The sequence below is a fragment of the Saccostrea cucullata genome, unplaced genomic scaffold (assembly GCF_032062105.1).
Source record: "Saccostrea cucullata isolate Sc308-1 unplaced genomic scaffold, CSIRO_AGI_Scuc_v1 ctg55, whole genome shotgun sequence".
NCBI lineage: Eukaryota > Metazoa > Mollusca > Bivalvia > Ostreida > Ostreidae > Saccostrea > Saccostrea cuccullata.
Window position 1 is genome coordinate 545,799 of NW_026937638.1, and position 20,704 is coordinate 566,502.

The window sequence follows — 20,704 nt, forward strand, 5'->3', positions numbered from 1 at the left end:
GTAGTCTCCCTTTAATGTGAACAGAGTTTTATCTTTATTTTAGAGTAGTCTCCCTTTAATGTGAACAGAGTTTTATCTTTGTTTGAGAGTAGTCTCCCTTGAATGTGAAGTTTTATCTTTGTTTGAGAGTAGTCTCCCTTTAATGTGAACAGAGTTTTATCTTTGATTTAGAGTAGTCTCCCTTTAATGTGAAGTTTTATCTTTGTTTGAGAGAAGTCTCCCTTTAATGTGAACAGAGTTTTATCTTTGTTTGAGACTAGTCTCCCTTCAATGTGAACAGACTTTCATCTTTGATTTAGAGTAGTCTCCCTTGAATGTGAAGTTTTATCTTTGTTTGAGAGTAGTCTCCCTTTAATGTGAACAGAGTTTTATCTTTGTTTGAGAGTAGTCTCCCTTTAATGTGCACAGAGTTTTACATTTATTTGAGAGTAGTCTCCCTTTAATGTGAACAGAGTTTTATCTTTGATTTAGAGTAGTCTCCCTTTAATGTGAAGTTTTATCTTTGTTTGAGAGAAGTCTCCCTTTAATGTGAACAGAGTTTTATCTTTGTTTGAGACTAGTCTCCCTTCAATGTGAACAGAGTTTTATCTTTGATTTAGAGTAGTCTCCCTTGAATGTGAAGTTTTATCTTTATTTGAGAGTAGTCTCCCTTTAATGTGAACAGAGTTTTATCTTTGTTTGAGAGTAGTCTCCCTTTAATGTGCACAGAGTTTTACATTTATTTGAGAGTAGTCTCCCTTTAATGTGAACAGAGTTTTATCTTTGATTTAGAGTAGTCTCCCTTTAATGTGAAGTTTTATCTTTGTTTGAGACTAGTCTCCCTTTAATGTGAACAGAGTTTTACATTTATTTGAGAGTAGTCTCCCTTTAATGTGAACAGAGTTTTATATTTATTTGAGAGTAGTCTCCCTTTAATGGGAAGTTTTATCTTTGTTTGAGAGTAGTCTCCCTTTAATGTGAACAGAGTTTTATCTTTGTTTGAGAGTAGTCTCCCTTTAATGTGAACAGAGTTTTATCTTTATTTTAGAGTAGTCTCCCTTTAATGTGAACAGAGTTTTATCTTTGTTTGAGAGTAGTCTCCCTTTAATGTGAACAGAGTTTATCTTTATTTTTGAGTAATCTCCCTTTGATGTGAACAGTTTTAGCTTTGTTTTAGAGTAGTCTCCCTTTGATGTGAACTTATCTTGAGAATAGTCTCCCTTTAACTTGATCTCCAAGTTCTACCCTAGATTTGAGAGTAGTCCAGACCTGCAGGAAACAATTTAATTTTAGGGAATGATCAAACATTTTCAGTTAGGGGAGGGGCCTTCCAAAAATTCAAAATTGAAACAAACTGGATTTCAAGTTGAACAGAAAAGCTTACACACTTGTAATGGACTAAAATAAGCCTGGATAGCTCAGTGGTAAAAGCACCTTTCTAGTAATGCAGGGGTCCCAGGTTAGATTTCCTGTTCCCATAAATTTTCTTCTTTAGTGATACATCCCTTGACCATCCCTGACTTGCAGATGAAAGTCCTAATAGGAGCAAAAGAACAAGTATTTCTAAGAGTGGTAATACATGTAATATAAAGAGGGATGAATGTAATGGTTTGGAGTATATAGACCAAGGTTGGACCTACTTTAGAGGTTAGAGCATCTGACTGGTATTACAGAGATCCCAGGTTAATTTCAGGTTGTCATAAATTTGTCCATTTTCTGTTATGTTGGTGCCCTGTACCTAGGACTTGATTGGATTGTTTGAACCAGGGTATCCATCTGGGTGGCTAGAGCACTGGACTAATGATAAGGGGGATCTAGGTTTGATTTCTTGCTGGTGACTCAAGATATGAGGGGACCTAGGTTCAATTCCTGTCCTGTCTGCAATTTTTTTTCTTCACTTTTTCAGTTTCATGTCTACTCTACCCTTTTTTGGCTTTGTTCAATTTAGAAATTTCAAAACATTACCTCAATATCATTAATTCTGTGTAAAAACGTACTGTGGGTTTCCCTATTATGGTTCCACGTTTGCCTACAAGTGGAAAGGCATGGGGAGAATGGTTCTATATAAATTATTGACACAATGAAATATTCATATCACTAGTTACACATGTGTTATGCAGAGAGAACAAATTTATTGTCTTAATCTTGAGTGTATGCTTATACTTGACTGTATGTATATGTCAACTGAATTAAAAAGCATGACTATAAAAAAAATCTGCAAACCAAGTGTACTATAATTTATTCTAGAGAAAATGTATAGAATGATACACATAAAAAATTATTTGTTCTACTCAGTAATCGTAAAACTATATTTTGAAGATTTTAACATTATGACAATAAATTAATCAACATGCTGCTTCTGAGAGAGAGAGTACAGTACCCCAAAGTGCTTATGTACACAGAGAACATGAAGAATGCTAACAAAATGGATTGCATGATTGAAATGGTTTTATATTCTCTCTTTAAGAGATTTTAGTCTCTGGACAAAGAATGTTTCCAGAACTTCGGCACACTGATAAAATGGAGTATCAGCAGGATTATACAGCCGACAATTGTCAAACACTTTTGTCACATCCTTTACAAAGTCACACAAGCGGAGATATTTCCTCTCCATGACATTCCTCTCCAGAGTCTGTAGATCTGTAAAGAAAGATAACTCAGGTCAGTCACAAACTTCTACATCAAATAAGTAAAGTAGAATCAAATAGTTCATACTTACCCATAGGATCTTTAATTACTGCATAATAGTCTGGAACTTCAAGACGGTCAACTGGCTCTAAAAACGGCCAGGCCATTTTGTGCGACTGCAATGTAATCCATGAATTATGATTATTAAATAACAAAATAAATTGAACAAGTATAACTCTAACAGTTGGGAAAAGACATAAAAAAAACAAGAAGAGGAGTGAAAATATTCACAGCTTTGTCATTCTATAAACTTTGTAGATGTTGTAATAATTAACAAACCTGCATGGATTTCACGAGCCTGCGGACATTTTCATAGTCCTTTTCCTGCAGAATTTTCTGGCTGATTGGATCGGCCTCCTCCTTCTTCTCACAGTTAGGACAGATGTAGATGTCCATGTGGTTAGCCTCCACCTGGGACACGCCCACACACCGACCGTGGAACCAGTCCTGACAGCGGTCACATCCAATGTAAAACCTGTCATCATAAAGCAAATAGTTACCAAACTGAACTGGTCACAGCCAATGTAAAACCTAACATCATAGAGAAAACATTTACCAAACTGAATCTACCAACAATCAGAATCAACCTTGTCTTATTTAAGGAATGGATCTAATAGCTATCCAATGAATGGTATAATCAAGCTTGAGGCAGGTTACAATCCATACTCAAAAAAAAAAATCTCCAAGTGGGCCCTTGAATCCCTCCTAATAATTTTCCATTTTATGATGTTGACAGCTCTGAGCTTTGATGACTTACTGAGTATCATCATAAGGCGTCCGACACAGACAGTACAGCTCCTCGGTAGCCGTATCTCGCTGTTTCTTACACTCGTCGCACACGTAAGTGTCTATTCTCTTTGCCATATCTTCTGATATATTTACACAGCTGCCATGGAACCAATTGGAACATAAATCACATCCAATGTAAAACCTGCAACACAAAACAAATTATGTTTAAACAAGAAACTTCAAAGAACTGTGGTCCATAACTTGCCGAGTCTTAGTTGTTGCGATGCATGAAAGACCTATCTTCTCATATTCAAAAGTTAAGACCAAGGTAATTTTGGGCAGACCAAGATATATTGACAGGGGTATGAAATCTTATGTCTCCTCTCCCTCAGGGAAGCGGGTGACAACAAAGCCATCTAATTAGATTGACAAAGTCTCTTCTATTCATGAAGTTTATCCACATCTAAATTTAAGCAATATGACATAAAGCAGCGTTTTTTAAAATGTGAGAGAGCAAAGCTTACTTGGTGTCATCGTATGGCTGTTTGCACACACAGTACAGTCTTGATTTGGGGTTGAGAGATTTGTTGGAACCTGTAGAAATGATCTTCTGTTTCTTGCGTTTCGATTTGACAATCTGCTCAGCTGGAATGACGGCTTTCTTGTTGCCACTAGCGATATGCTGCTGAACAGTCAGGACTGCCTGGTTTGTTTGACGGGAGCCAGAATCTACCCTCTTTTGAGACTGTCCCTGACGCTTCTTCAACTGTTCAGCGACCTCAAACTGAAATAAGACATCAGACTTTATAGACAGCTGGAGTACTTTTAACCTCTTTGATTTAAAGAAAATGACCAAATTCTCCATGATAATGATTTACTTTTTTTTTTATATGCAAAGAAATAAAAGAGTAGTTTTCCAAAGTCAAAAGCAGTCTTCTTGAAAACTTATTAGCTCAATGCTCAAAGGTACAGAAGTATGGCATGGACTAATAAAAATATGCTTTACTGGGGGTAGCAAGAGCCTGAAGTTCAAGTAAAAAAAATAGAAAGATGAGAATCATTTGGATACTCAGTAAATCATAATCTAATAAACTCTGATCAAATAGACTTTTCTTTTTTCTGACTATGTCTAATTCATTTGTGTTTGAACTAGTGAACTTTTCTTAGAAACTTAGAAGAAATATGAATGCTTTTTAAAAGATCAGGTATTTTTTTTTCAAAAACCTATATTGATATCTCAACTCCAAAAGCCCTTTTGGCTAGTGTCTAAAAAAGATTTCATGGAAGACTGCAATATAATTCTTACAACACTGAATGAAAGCAAACATTAAAAAAAAAAATTGACTCTGGAATCTACCCTTGTTTTATATAAAATTTTGAGTGCATCATTATGACTTTTTTAAGCATATTCAATGTATGTATAAATGGAAAAATGTACTGCATGTGTGACAAACTTTGCATACTTAAATCCTACGATTTCCAAGGATTTGTAATGATTTTTTAAAAGCTTAAATTACTTATATGTATGACTGATAAAGTTCTATTGTTATGCCAAACAGAGGGAGGTCAATATAATTCAACCTATGAAGGTCAATCAAGGTTTGCCAGACATGCAGCTTTGAAAATGTACATGCAAAATTGAAATGAAATAAAACACATGAGGACATCACAAGAACAATGGAGGCTACAGCGTCTCAACCAAAAACTTGAAACCCAAAATTATAAACATGCTCTAATGAGGAGCCTGATATCCAGTAGAGTTAGCACCTGGATTTCTTGCTGCAGATTTTTCTCCATTAATGAACGTTTCTTAAGAATTTCCCTCTTGAGAGCCTCCTTGTGTTTGTACAAAGTGCCGTGAAGTTTGGCTACCATTAATCGCTTCTGCTTCTCCTCTTCCAGCTCCTGCTTTTTCACTTTGCGGACTTCTTCCTTCTCTTTCTTTTCAATCTTCTCCACAATAGACTTCAGCACAGCACCACACACTGCTCTCCTGTAGAAAACAAGCATAACTTTGTTACAGATTCTAACAAGAGATTGATAAGCCACAAAACCTTACCTGAGTCACTTTTTTTCATACCATGAAATCATTCTTAACACCAAAACTTGAACAATATTAGTCACTCTACACCAAATGCATTCTGTATGATGCATTTTATGCATAATGCTCTCTTTTATTTTTTTTTCAAGATTACTCTACATACACAATTTTTTTCTGGCCTAAGGTTCATTGAACAGGAAAGTGACAGGATTTGATTACAAGTTTGAACAAGAAATACTAGTATGCTGTCAATGAAATTTTTCATTTTCTAGAGGACAGGAATTTGTGGATCTCTCCATACCCCCCCCCCCCCCCCAAAAAAAGTTAGACAAAAAATAATGATTTCACAGAATTATGTGTCGTTACTTTTTATGGATTTAATACAAAATGTACAACTATGCATCTTCAATGATCAAATTACCTCATTCTGTCTTCCCTTTGTTCCTGTGTCATCTGTTTGGTAGCTGGGTCCAGCTGCTGTACAGGTGCCGCCGTGGTCACCACTGGTGGGGGCTTCTCCACCACTGGCTGGGGAGGGGGGACGGGGCTCGCTGAGGGGTTCTGCATCATACGCTGCATTGCTAGCAACTTGGCTTGAATTTCTGGGGTCTGATTCTGCATCAGTGCTTGGCGAACAACTTCAAATAACAAAATTTAGAAATATTTTATAATGCCAATTTTAAATCTCTTTATCATTCCAGAAAAACCTATTTTAAAGACCCAATTTTTTTACCGTACGGTTACATTGAGGAGGGGGAGTGGTCGAAGTACCAGTGATGTTATTTACCTGGAGACCCCCAATACCTAAGGTGTCAAAAATTTATATAAACGTAGCAGTACACAGGAAGTCTGTGTTTGGTAATCAGGATCAACATTACGTGTTTTGTGTCTAGTTTTAAGTGAAACTACGCAAAATAATTATTTTAATTTGAATTTTATTTTTAAACTAACAGCATTCATCGTAATGTTTTCAAGGAAAAAAATATAAAGATGCATCGTTTTATAAAATGTTTTCATTAAATTAAAGAAAAAATCACCAGTAAAAACTACAAAGAAATAACATTTATTCTTTTTAATCTTCAAGAAACGAAATCACCATAATAAAAAAAAGTCTGAACATTGAAATGAAAAAAAAAAATTAATCCATTTATCCGTCGTGCTTGTGAACATTTACCACAATCGGACTTTATTTATTTATTTATTTTTAATTTTCTGGCCAACAATTTCCAAAATATTAAATATTTTCGATTGTTCGTGTGTTAACAAAATTTTATCGATAGAAAGATTTCTCAGAATCAATCACTATTATCTTCACCTTTTCATTACGAATATAGACAGGCGATAGAGGAAATTCGAGCATTAATTCTGACATAAAATTTCTGTACAAAGTAACAAAGAGCAGTGAAGATAGAAAAGAAATATTTTATGATGTCAATGTTTTGATAATATACATATTTTCAATAATTTTTTGGAAATAAAATTCAAACATATGGAGTTTTCTAACCCGCATGTTTACAAGGCGGATACATTAAAGAGTTTGGCATGCGACAAGGCAATTGTCTTCAAAACATGCAAACTCAGATTATCAGGTAGCACAGGTAGCTGATCTGTCAATCAAATCAGAAGCTATTGTTTTTTTTAATGACTGACAGGCGGTAAATTATTGATCTTGAATCAGGTAGATTTTGGGGGCGTTAACATAAAATTGGGTGTTTAAACATCCTAAAGAAGTGAACAAAATGTTTCAGATCATATACCTTGTTGCACAACCTGTGGAGTGACGGCATACTTTGTGGAGGATGTAGGAGTAGAGGGAGCCACTGTGGTACGTGGGGTTGATGTAACAGCCAGGGGTGGACTCTTCTGCAGCACCAGCTGCTGTTGAATCGTCTGAGGAGGCGACACCAGTCGAGGTGCAGTGGTAGTCATGCCTACAGCAGTCGACACTTTGACAGGCAACAATACAGTGGAGGGTGGGGCTATACTGATGGAAGATGTTGTCTGTTTTGGAAGGGTAGGTACTGATGATACCAAAATGGGACGAGTAACAGAAGCCAGTTTAAGGGGTGACAGAAGAGTGGCTGCCACATTAGTTCCTGGGACAGCAGCAGATGGGGTGGACAGACTAGCCACCAGTTTGGGGGTTTCCATTGCCTGCACTGTGGTGGTTGCCTGCACTGTGGAGGAAGCTGGCCTTACCAGTGTGGCTGTTCCATCCACTGAAGTGACATTTCCCAGGTTTGTCAAAGACTGAGCTAGTAGCTGTTTTGTCTGGATGGTTGAATTGCCGATCTGCAGGGCTCCTCCTGAGGACAGTGCCTGGGAGGGGACAATGATTCGGGTGGGGGTGGTTCCAGTCAAGGCTGATAACCCTGTACTGGTGCTAACTAACACGGATGAGGTAGGGCGGATAGCCAGCTGTGCCCGGGGCGGGACAAGCGTGGAGGCCAGACTAGCTTGTGGAGAAGAGGTAACACTTGTGGTAGCCACCTGTGTGGTGGTGCCAGACTGAGGCAAGGTCAGGAGCTGGAGTCTGCCATCAGGGAGTCGAATAATCTGTTGACCTGTTCATAAAAGTCATAGTTCATGTATAGAAGCTGTACATTGCAAGATTCATATCAACCTTAAATAACTGAAAAATGTTGTAATACAGATATATAGACTGTACCTACCCTGCATTAACCCTCTGACTTGTAGTTGACCTGAGGGGCCTTGAATTATCTGAAGGTTCTGGGTTCCTGGAGAACCGGTAGGACGAATTTGTACTGAAAATAGATTGAGAAAAAACAGTACACTAACAAACTATTTTTTTGTATTTTTCTTTCATGCAATAAAAAATTGAATTAGAAACTTACATTTCGGAACAGCAGAAGGGGGTGTTTGGACTGATGAAGGAACAATGACTCGAGCTGGAGTTGTTGGCAATGACTGACTTCCTATAACATTTACTGCAACAGAAATACAAGGATATAATATTATCAATAATTTAGACAAAATACATGTAAAAGTGATTACAAGTACAGTGGACCTTCAGATATCCGGACCCCAGATATCCGGATGCTTCAGTATCCGGACGACTTTTCATCGGAACGAAATTTGTAAATGTAATTTTGTCTTGTTTAACTGGTGATTCAGGTATCCGGATGCTTCACATATCCGGAACAAATTGACTGGGAACCAAAGCGTCCGGATAAATGAGGCTCCACTGTAGATGATTACTATGCCACTATGCACTTATCCTCCTCCTTACCTTTTGTGGGAGTGAGTTGTGGTTTTGAGATGGGGACAATCAATCTTGTCAGAGTTGATGGCTGGGCAGTAGTAACTACTATAGATCCTGGTTTGGGGGCCAGTGTTACCCCTGACGAGGTCTGTAAAGAGGTCCTCATGGGGAGCTGAACCTTGACTACAGGCCTTATTGGAGTTCCTCCATTGGTTGTTACTACTCCTGAAGGATTCACTAAAACAAGGTATGTTGTCAATTAAAGAAAACTCACACAGTCTAATAATCAGATTTCAACTATTTCAAATAAAGTAGATGTAAGTACAGAAAAAAAACTTACCTGTTATTGCAGACAAGGTCTTTGGCTGTACTGTTTTTAAAATACTGGTGGCCCCGGACAGGAGACTACTTCCGACAGTTCCGCCCAGGGTTTTGATGACCGTCCCTCCCGAGGCGCTGTTGAGGGTGGCTGATATGATTGAGGGGGTTGAAGTAGACACGGGGGCGATCTTTCCCTGGGCCTCCAGCAGCCTCTTCTGCTGTAGGGCCAGTCTCTGCTGCTTCAGTTGCTGCTCTAACTGAGCCTTTAGCTGGGCAGCGTTGACAGATGTCGTCTGCTGCACCTGAACCGTGTCCTGACTGGACTTCTCCTGAATGGCCGCCCTCTGTCTGGCTAATCTGAAATTCAGTATCATGTAAATATAGTAATGAACTAGAAACGATCTCGTTGCGAGCAACGAGAGGTCTTCCGTCCGATTCAGGAAAAAAACCTCGTGAAATCGAGCAAAAATGTGATTCAAAATTTTGGTCACAAGGAGGATTGAACTCAGGTCGCCTGCACTTTTTTTCTCTTTATCCCTAACGCGCATACCATTAAGCTATAATTTGGAGCACTGCTCTAAATATACTTTTGTATACTTTTGCAACAGTACATTTGTCTAAGAATTATAAAAGGCGGACCACTATTCATAATTTCGCGCTAAACGCCACGAGTAAATATTCGCGCCTTTCTTTGGACTAATCTATTAAATAGGTGTGATAGCTTCAATGAAATTAAATAAATAAAACGTTCTTATGGCCTTTATTTTATTTCGACGTTAAGAAAGTATATTTAACACATTGTACACATTACATATCGTATCTAGCCCAGTTACACTAAAGCAGTGAAACAGAAATTAAGTTTCAAGATTGACACTCAATTGCAACGTACTACTACGTGAAAGTCCAGGTAATTTTTCACATTTCATGTATCTTTATGTCAGAATGGTTCAATCAAACGCTCAGCTGCCTCCATAAAGTAAGAGACAGCCGCCATCTTGGGCCCGCTTCAGATTTTCAAATATTAATATCTAGAAGATTAATCAATACTAAAACAACTTATATAGTAAGCATCAATGGAAAGGTCTCTATTAATATTCCAAAAATAAATGAAAAATATTAAAGAACAAAAAAGTTAGAAAATTCGACTTTTTAAATTTTCATCTGGAAACAACAGGAAGTATTGACGACGAACGAAAGGTCGCGTCCTGGATAGTGAATATCACGATCTATAATCCCTGAAAGTTTCATGTTGATATCTTCTACCGTTCTTGAGATTAACCGTAGACAAAATGTCATTTTAAATTCAGAAAATGTCCCGTAACTTGGCACCAGAAGAGAATTTTCAAAAAATCTCTCGGAAAAAATAACTTCAGATAACAATACATAATTTCTCTAAATTTCATGAAAATCCACCCAGTAGTCTTTGAGAAATCGCGTGCACAAAATTTAGTGTACGGAAAAATAATAATAATAATAAGAAGAAACAATAGAATCACTATAAGGTCTTCTGTGAAGACGGAAGACCTTAATTAAAAAAAAATTAAAACAACTCTCTATTAGGCTAATTTAGATACTGATATTACAGGCATGAAAATAAGAAATTTACAATGAGATTTCGAGTTTCACAATCATGAACTTACTTTTCTCCGAACTGTTTAATTTCCCAGAGTTCTAGCTCCTCCTCTGGTGTCCAATGCTCCGTGACACTTGGCTCTGTTTGTTTGGGGGATTCTGCCCTCTTACGTTCCCTTAATCCACTTCTCTGGGGTGTGTACTTCTCTGAATTTATAATAAAATAGAAGTTTAGGTAAAAATTTGACAAATAACACAACCAAGCTACAGAAAGATTGTTCTTGATTGTTAAAAGAAACTGATTTGACATCGATCATATATAAACACATGTATGCATTAATAAGATGTGTTTCTCCAAAGGAAAATTAATGAAGTTAATGTAAAAATACGTTAAATGTTTACCTTTGGGCTGAGTAGGTACACCAAGTGGTACAACTATTTTTCTGACCAAAAACTCTGAACGTAAGTTGTGAGGACCGACATCCCTCCGTTTCAGCAGTTCCTTGGTTGTAATTTCTGTCTCCGTGGAGATTGTGTTGGTGCCCCCAGCTGGTGGCTTTACTGCCAGATCATCCCAGCGTAGACACGCCCATAAAATCCTCAACTGTACACCCACAGCTCCATAAGACTTACTGGTCTGAGTCCTATATCTCCAAGCAGTTTTAAACACAGGTCTTGGACAAGGGTATATCCAGTTCACATTGTTCATTTTACAGTTATAATTAAAAGCCTTTGTTTCACATTTGCCTCCTTTACGAGACATTTTCCTCAGTTCATGTTTTTCCAGTGCAAACAAAGTTTTCCTTCCACTGGGAGTCAGAAATTTATGACAGGAAGGTAATGTGGCTTTCTTCTTTGCTGGTAACCTTTGACCCATTTTCGCAAACTTTACCAGTTTAATAGGTTCTTTGGTTGTTCTGAGTGGAGGCATTTTACTTCGGAGTTCCTCGACACTCATCTTATCAATAGCCTGTCTCAATGCTTGCTGAGCCTGAGTTATTTGATTTGCCTTTAGTCCAGCCTTCTGAGATAAGATCTGAGCCACAGCACTAGTTGTGGTTGTTTTTGCTGCAGTGCTTGTACTGGGTGTACCCCCTACAGGTTTCAGGATAATGGATTTGGTCTCCGGTTCTGTCTTTACAATCTTGAGATCAGCCTCAGTGGTGTCCATTTTCTCCTCCTCCTGTTTGACCTCTGTCTTCTCCTCCTTGACCTTCTGAGGGGAAGGTTTACCGTCCCCCTCTACGTCCACGTCTTCTTCTTCCTCATCCTCCTCCATTTCAGCGTCAGACGCGTTCTCCTGTTGTGTGTTTCCTGTCAAGTTCATCATGGCCTCGTCCTCAGACTGACGCTTCATACACAGACAGGAGTAACACGAACCCTCTCCACTTCTACACAGGTAAGAATAGCAGGTATGGGAGGGAAGGTCTTCACTCTCCTCTGTTGTACTTGTTTCCATCAATGACTTACTTTCCTCCGTTTTAACAGTTTCTGTTTTTATAGATTGCTGATCTGGCTCTGCTTTAAGTTGAGATTTCAATTTCCAGTTTATCTGCTGCTGCAAAGCTTGTCTCTGTTTAATCTCTATTTCCTCTTGTTTTAAACGTTTTACCAACAAGGAATCTAGTTTTGCATAGGGTTTGGTGACTTTTGGATAGAAAGTTCGTTCATTCATGCCTTTTGTCACATTAATGAGATCAACATCTGCTTTTGGTGGTAAACCAGATTCTTTGGTACCACCTTTGGCAGAAAAGTCATTTATACCTTTACTTGTCTCCGTGACAGATGATGATTTTGTTTGCTTTACTGGACTTGAAGTTTCAACATCAATGGTGACATCCTGATCGTTATCTGTTTTCTTGCCTTTCTCCGTTTTCATCTCTGGAGTTTCTCCACTTTCCAACTTATCTTCCTTTACTCCACTTTCTCCACTATCCTTCTCCTCCTTTACAGTTTCTACAGGTTTCTCTTCAACCTCCATTTTTTCATCCTGTGGATTCACTACTGCTTCAGACTTTTCCTCCTTGACTGTCTGCACGACTTCCATTTTATCTTCCTCTTTAATGTCTGTCCCCTGTCCACCCTCTTCTTTCACTTTCTTTGCTGTGGATTCTTCCTTGCTTTCCCCCTGGTTTTCCTCCTGTTTTTCCTCTGCCTTTCGTTTTCGGGCCTGTAACTTGCGAGCCACATTCCTCAGACCCACACTGTCCTGGGGCACATAGTTACCTTGTCTGGTTTTAGATACCCAAAGCCAGCCTTGACCCCCTGTCACTCTGTATTCCTCACCCCTTTGTTTCCACACCTAGAAGATATAAACAAATTAAATACTAATGCTTGCTCCAAAAGTAATCATTACATCTGTTAACCTTCTCATTTGCACTGGTCATGCTTGAAGTGATTTTTCTTCTGGTTTCAAAACACACTGTAAACTTGATAGATATAATGAATTACTTTTAAAACAAAGCTAACTTGCTCATCCCTAATACATTGTAAAGACTGTATTAAAAACATGTCACTTCCTTACCAGATGTTTCAGAGACCAGAAGTCCATGGCTTACCTGATGTTTCAGACCCAGGGTGTACTTGATCCAGACTAGAGGTCCTCGGCTCTCCTCATCCTCCTCTTTCCTCTTCCTCAATTCCTTCTCTCGCTTCTTCATCTCCTCTCTATCTAAGGAGGTGATTTTCATCAGTTTGGAGTGACCTATTGTTAGAAAAGTAAATAAGTATTAAGAGTAATAAACATCTACATTTTTTACATTACTGTCAGATGTACACGTACTGTACATGTTTATGTGCCTGCAACATAACTGCATTAAAATCAATGTTTATGTTCATGTAAAATACCAAATATCTGTGGCTTTAGACACAAACCTAGAGCTTCTGTCCACACTGGGTTAAACAGGACAGGTTTCATACAAGCCTCCAGTATAGAGAGAGCGAGGCCAAAGTCTGCCGGTGATCTACACAGCTGGACAGCATTATTCCAGTTTGTACGGTGTAGTGGCCAGTGGGGATGCAGGAAGGCCGTGGGAATGTTGTTCTCTAACTGTGTAATGGTCATCATCAGGGTATTAATGACCAGGTTCTTCCTACCCACCAATGTTCCGTTCCACTTGAACTCGCTCAGCTGAGTGAGACTGAACTTGTGTGAGAGGTAGCGCCGTTTGTCTCGCTCCTCGTTATGTTGGTGCTTGTTCAGGGCCAGGGTGTTACTGGAGTACTGATTCTGATATGTCTTAAAATTGTTCTCCATACCTAAAAAAAATCACATTCACATCAATTTCACTATCAGCTCACATACTTAGGTAATCATCACTTCCTAATCAACACCAGGAATAAATCACTTATTAAAATCAGAATTACTGAATCATTATTCCCTGTATTTTACAATTTTGAATCATACAGGTATACATGTAAATACATTTATTTCTCTTCGTATATTATCAGGAAAGCAAAAAATATGATAAAATTTAACAAAAGCATGTACTTGTTTGATGAACCTTCGTACCTAATTTGAAGTAGACAGACTGATGCGTCATTAAGGCACTTTTGCTGCGAGTGACTCGGGTAATGTCCCCATCCTTGTTGATCACAAGGACATCGTCAGAGGACCTATTCTTTATCGTGGCCGTCGTTGAAGTAACTGAGTCCGTGAACTGTTTGGGGGTCAGAGAACCAGTTTTGGATCGGGTCACTATCCTTCTGGCATCTGTAAAACAGGACATGTTAAGTAAACATCTAACTTGACTGCAAGTGACTACATACAAGAATTTCATAAGTTGCAGATATATATACATAAAAGGATATCATAAGCAGACATAAACCAGGGCTCTCGATTCTCTATAATTGTGGCCAGTGGGGATTGCAGTGAAAAAGGTACCTTTTTTCCCAAATTTAAGAGTAAAAATTCCCAATTTATGATTGCTTCAAATTCATTACTGTAACAAAAAAGCATATCTTTGACACTGTTAAGAAAGACGTTCGTGTTATGAACTGGTAGTTTGTTTATATGCTGGAACCAGTTTAGTACGAAAACGAAAGTCGTCTGTAGTAAAGTAAGTAAGACTTGTTCATTCACAACAATCATGTCACAGAATGTGAAGATCTATGATGTCAGGGCTCGAAATTAATGGAAAATACTCTCTGAATGAGAATTAAAATAAAAAATTGCGAGTTAAAAGCGACCTGTGTTCGCCACCTTTTGTGAGAATAAAAGATCTTGTAACAAATTCAGATTACCAAGACTGAATGAAAAGCACTAGGCCTACAGGTATTTTATTCACTATTTTGCCATTAGATTCCCTTACAATAAAAAAAAAATAGGTACCATGCTCCTACAGTTTATAAATCCCCATAATCTTATCCATTTTGCAGCGCTACCTGTCTTATAATTTACTTCCAAAAACGATCGTTTTTTTTTTTTTACAATTTTCCACTCCTTTCTTTATGGTAAATACAATCAGATACAATGTAACGTTAGATATTCCATTAAATTATTTATTCTCTAAAACAACTTGAAAAAAGTTATGTAATTTTCCAAAAAATATATCCCCAGTGTATTTAATGATCTAATTTTAAATTTATAAAGATTTTTTTTTAATTAAACAACTGATTTACTCTGTATCTGTTCAGATTTCATCTGTAATAAAACGGCCTAAATGCTTCCAAGAGGTTAATTATTATTATTTTTTTAATAGATAATATGAATCACTATAAGGAGAAAAAATGCTAGGAAAAGTTCAAAATTACAATTTGATAGTAAAAATAAATCTGCTGATATTTACTGCAGTGGTCAAAAAGTTAAGTTTGATCCCTGCAGTACTGTTGTCAGTGTAGAAAAAATATTTCTACTAAGAGCAAGACAATGATGTAAGTTTAAATTATGACTGGTTAAAATTTCCCAATTTTTATGAAAACGTCGCTTTTTTCCCAATTTCAATGGCCCCGGCCCCAGTACCAAAAATGGGTGTGAGAGCCCTGTTAAAACATACCTGAGGATGAGACCACTGTTGTATTTTCTGTGGAATTCTGGGTTACTACTGTGTCAATGCCATCTGCGCTCTGGGAGGATGTTATAGGTTGTTTACTGACTGCCAGAGTCACCCGATTTCCATCTCGGTTTACAATCAGCACTGTTCTTGTCTGCGGGGATTTCTGAGAATCCTCCGTCACCTTCAGAACAGTGGGTTTAACATTCGGACACACAGATTGCACATTCATAATGGTAGACTTCACACCATCAGGAGTTTTGTCCACTTTCTTAATCTCAAAGGACTTAAGGTCAGAGTTCGGGCCTTGCCCATTTTTTTCAAGCAGGATGACATCATCATCGGTTTGGTTTGTTTGATCACCTGAGTCCGTTTCCATGGCTTCCTCAGAGTTTGTCACCTTTGTGCTGGCCACTGTTTTGACTGTTGTTGTGGTTACGGTCTCGACCAGCTGATGTAAATGGGCCTCGGTCTTCCCTGCCTCAGTCACTATAGTTTGTGATGTAGTCATTTCACTAGTGGTAGCTACCACTTCTGTTTCCTCGGACATCACTACTTCTTCAACCTGATATCAAATGTCATTATTCATGAAATGTTTGGAGCATAATTTGTGCTAATTTACTATGGGAGAGAAATATTTTTAAAAATAAAATACATAAAGAACAACATACCACAGAAGAGTTGACGTCGGCTGGTCTGGAGTTGGAGTTTTCGTTAATGTCCCCGTTCATCTCGGGACCGTCTAGGTCGATGGTCTCCCTCCGTATCCTCTCCTGTTCCTTCTGTCTGGCCTCCTCTTCCTCCCGGGCCTTCCTCTCTTCCTCCTCCTTAGCTTTCCTGGCAGCTCTCTCTGTCTGAATCTTCTGCAACTGACCTACATAGGATGTTAATTAAATCTTTAAATTCCATAATGCTGTCAAACGTATCTTTAATATAAGGAGGAAAAATATAACTTTTCTTGATGACTACAGTTAACCTCTTTAGGGATTTTTTTTTTTTATTTATTCCAATTAATTGCTGGAAGTGCTATTTTGGACAAACCTATTTCGATCTCTAGTGCTGATTTTCTCACTTCTTTAGAAACATTTTTTTATTTATTCCAATTAAAAGCTGGCAGTGATATTTCCTTTTGACAAACCTATTTCGATCTCTAATGCTGATTTCCTATTGCCTTTGTGACTGTTAGTCAACTCCTCTGTGATAGACATGTGTTTGAGTATATCCTCTTTGAACTCTAACAGAGTCAGGACTAAGTCTTTCTCAAAGTTGTTCTTGTCTAGTACTTCCATCAGTTCATCAAACTGAGGCTTCGTACTGTAGTACCACACAGAATCTTCACTCTCCCTGTAATAAAACAAAAATCCTACAGTGAGCAGGGAAATTTCCAAAATGTTGTTGATGGTGAAAATGTAAAGGAAAAAGGGGTACCAGGTAATCAAGCAATGCAAAAATGTTTTACTACAGCAAACACCACAAAGAAACAAATGACATGAAACTTCTCCTAAAAATTTGTGAATTATTCCAAATGATATAACCATGTATGAATTTGTTTGTTAGTACAAGATACTTCTGCTGACCAAAAAATTTACACTCAGCTTAAATCCATCTTAATGTAGGATAGAAAAACTGTCAACATGTGCATTATTTTCATGTAAAGATTTGCAATATATCAACCAAAAAAAGCTAACATAAATTTGAAATATTTTTACACAAAATCAGAAAAATCATTTTGTACTATTCATAAAATGCATGCTGACATTTTGAAATGCCTTTAAAAACTTTTCTTACATTTCATTTTGTGGTTCAGCATTTTATTTTGAAGAACTGTATATATCTCAATACCAAAAAAGTAACTTACACCACCACTCTCCTGCAGAGGAACCAGTATTTCCTTCGATGTCGATCAAACCCAATTGGTTCTTGTCTACACAGTAACCCACTTTTTTCTGCCTCTGACGCACAATCTGTCACACCTTTAACCTGTCATACAAGATTATTTTTTTTTATTTAAATTGAATCCAGTGGATATGTTTCTCTCTCTTCAATAAAATGGTAAAGAATTTCATAAGTACTTTAAAGAAAAAGTATGTAGCACACAAAAAAATTGGTACAGTGTAAATATTCCAATATATGAATGATATATTTTACTAGGAGTGAGTGACCTAGCTTGACATCATTACCTTGTGTGCCTTACAGATCGTGCACACCCAGTCTTCCTCTGGCACTTCTTCCATAGGAGGTTCTACACAGGCAAGGTGATACACAGCAGAACATGTCTCGCAACACAGCAAGTCACCGAGTCTAAGTGAAAAAGAGAGGCTTTTATTTATAACTATATGTGGATGGAATTAACACAAAGTAAGAAATTGGGGGGGGGGGGGGGGGAGATCAGTACATAAAGCATTACAAATAACAAATATATTAGTAAAAAAGTACACAATAAAAAGTGACACAACATACTGATCAAACATTAAGCTTACTTGTGACAAGCTCTGCAGTGATCATCATACTGAATATTGCCTTCATTCATTATTTCTTCCCTGACACTATTTGTTGAGAGAAATAAGTCTGTTAACACTTTCAAGACTTTTAATCTTTCTTGAAATGAAACAAATGGATATTCAGTACTTTTCTCTAACACATCCAGTGCTTCTTTGTTTTCTACTAAGCGGTCACTGTCTAAATAACTTCTCACCAACTCTGGCCATGTCATGGAGTCAATAAAATATAAGGATGCATTAATGCTGTCTTTCAGATCAGTAGGTCCAAAAGTGGTATTATTGCCATCTTCTTCCCGTAAAAGAGATTTTAGAAGAGTTATATGAGTTTCATTAAGTAAAGTTGAAACTTCATCACTATATAGAGCTGCACAGAAATCTTCAAAAGTGAATGGCGATAATCTTAATATAACTCTGAAATGTCGAATGACTTCGTACACACCCAAGCACATCATTAAATATTCTGAGGGTATAAGTAAATCATTTGAACTGCTTGGTAAGTCTAATTGAGGTATATCCTTGTCGTCTAATAACTCTGGTGTTTTCGGTCTACGAAAATAAAACAATTTCCTTTTGCTTGTGGAACTTTGTGTACTGTAACTATCATCACTGTAATCTGAATCAGACTCATCATACACACTGTCAGAATCGTCATCTAACGGCTCAATATCATCCGCGACATCGCTGCTTCTCTCCTCGGGATCCATGCTGGAGCGGGAGGCCTCATCTTCATCAAACAAGCTGTGTATAAAATTTCTCCCTTTATAGGATGCTTCTCTAGACCTCCCCCTTCCTCTAGTTGGGGTACCTGGTATGCTGACTGGTGTACTAGATCTAGAATTGGGGTCACTTGATGCATCGCTTCGTGCCTGGTAGGCTTTCGGTTTTCTTAAAAAATTGGTTCTGTTTGTCGACAAAGGGGTTTTTGGAGGCCGGCCCCTTGCTCGCCTACCTCTACCCGACATTTTGATCCAGTTCTTATGTTTCTAGGACCCCGAAGAACAGTTCTTATGCTGGTTTCATCTCTGTGTTATGAATGGACACGGTGTATGGCATATTTGAATCCATGTTGAAAATTTTGGGTAGCCGCCATTTTCACAAATCTGGTCACGTGACCATTGCAATGGCTGATGTAAATAAATTGGTACCTGGGTTCTTTCGATTTAGCTACCCTGGGACGTGATTTGTTACTCTGTTTGTGAAATTTTGTTATCGGTTAACAGAAAAATCTTGTATTTTCAAAATATACTGGATCTGAACTTCTTTTTCTTTGTTCTTTATGAACAAGCGCCCTCCTTTGCGTTCGATGCAAGGTAAGCTCACATTGGGCGATACAAATTTCGGAAAACGTCAATATATTAAAGTAGCAGTTAATTATGTCGTATAACTTGTTTTTAATAAGTATATTTGTAATTTTTGGATGGTACTGAATATGTAAATGATATTTAAATTCGCCGTGACACAGTTATTTTGATGAATAGTGATGTTTGTCTCAAAATAAATGAACCAATAAAATCGCTTGTTACATCGTTGCAAAGAGACGCTGTCGATTAGGGATCATTTCAAAACTCCTAATTTCTGAAAAATGAAAATCATAGTACTAAAAGTACTGATAAGTGTTTTCAACTAATTTTTTTTAACCAGACATTGGATAATAAATTTTGAACATTTATTGTGACAGAAGACGGAGGACTGTGTTAAAAAATTGAATATTGTCGGGTTTAAATGTAGCTGCAGATCTGTTGCGTTATGGTTTTATATATTTGTCTGACCATAACGCTACAGATCCCGCAATGCAATAAAGGTGCAATTTACGACACAGTATTTTTTGCGCACTTTTGGGGAAAATTTCTCATCGTGCCGACCGTATAACGAAACTGAGGAGCAACCATTCTGATAACAAGAAGTGTTTGTAAAACACTAGTCTGCCCCCCCCCCCCCGTATGATAGCTAATGGGGTTGAAGTTTCCCAATATATTGCAAAGGTCAAGGTCAAAACTGTTCGTATCCAAATGAAGGTCTTTTCACATAGAATTAAACACCTGTAAAATATGAAAACCCCATTGCTAACATTTCAAAACTGATGGACAAGGTCTCTAAATCAGAAGGGGAAAAATATTTATATCCATTGGAAGACCTTGTCACAATAAATGCACATGCGAAGTTTGAAAGCCCTAGCGCCAATTTTTCAAAAATAATGGCCAAGGTAAAAGCATGGTAATTTTTTTTTTTTTTTTTTTGTAAAAGTGCATGGGTTGAAAAGTTCAAATAGGTCAAATTTGGTTACACCCAAGGAAAGATCTATAGTCACAAACATACACCTATAAAATATAAATGCTAAAGCCCATCGTCTCAACCCAATGTTCGGAGTCCGCATTCTCCTACCAAAATGAAAGAGGATCGTACGTTTTGGCCGTAGTTTGTGACGATGGCTATAACCCCACCTACTCAGGTTCAAGTTTTTCAGAAAGACAGACGAAAAACTGCATACCCCGAATCTCCGATTACGGGGGCATAAAAACAAGGATGAAGTTTGTTAGCTCACCTCAAGAAAGTCGGCGTTGGCTAATCTCAGCAAGATTAGACGTTGGCGTCCCGGGATAAAGATGCTGAAGGGACAGATTTCATTTTATCTGCAGATATGCCCTATTTTTATCAGAGA

At 37.7% G+C, this 20,704-nt stretch overlaps 1 protein-coding gene across 2 annotated transcripts; it reads right to left on the reverse strand.

The window, feature by feature from the left end:
- Positions 1 to 2,201: 2,201 nt before the first annotated feature.
- On the reverse strand, positions 2,202 to 19,104 carry LOC134248566 (nucleosome-remodeling factor subunit BPTF-like). 2 transcript variants are annotated; one of them, XM_062730984.1, is made up of 23 exons: positions 18,025 to 19,104; positions 17,725 to 17,845; positions 17,403 to 17,524; positions 16,683 to 16,888; positions 16,216 to 16,418; positions 15,548 to 16,109; positions 14,065 to 14,265; positions 13,428 to 13,811; positions 13,112 to 13,257; positions 10,956 to 12,855; positions 10,622 to 10,760; positions 9,001 to 9,338; positions 8,688 to 8,897; positions 8,293 to 8,385; positions 8,110 to 8,202; positions 7,195 to 8,001; positions 5,859 to 6,075; positions 5,269 to 5,389; positions 3,921 to 4,180; positions 3,425 to 3,598; positions 2,947 to 3,142; positions 2,699 to 2,783; positions 2,202 to 2,619 (listed from the first exon to the last, which is right to left on the reverse strand). In XM_062730984.1, exons 1-23 carry the CDS (start codon positions 19,005 to 19,007, stop codon positions 2,429 to 2,431), a joined length of 7,752 nt encoding a protein of 2,583 aa, XP_062586968.1. In that variant the 5' UTR covers positions 19,008 to 19,104; the 3' UTR covers positions 2,202 to 2,428. The 2 variants fall into 2 exon arrangements, with proteins under 2 accessions (XP_062586968.1, XP_062586967.1); XM_062730983.1 differs by having other exon boundaries at positions 5,164 to 5,389.
- Between the last annotated feature and the right edge of the window lie 1,600 nt (positions 19,105 to 20,704).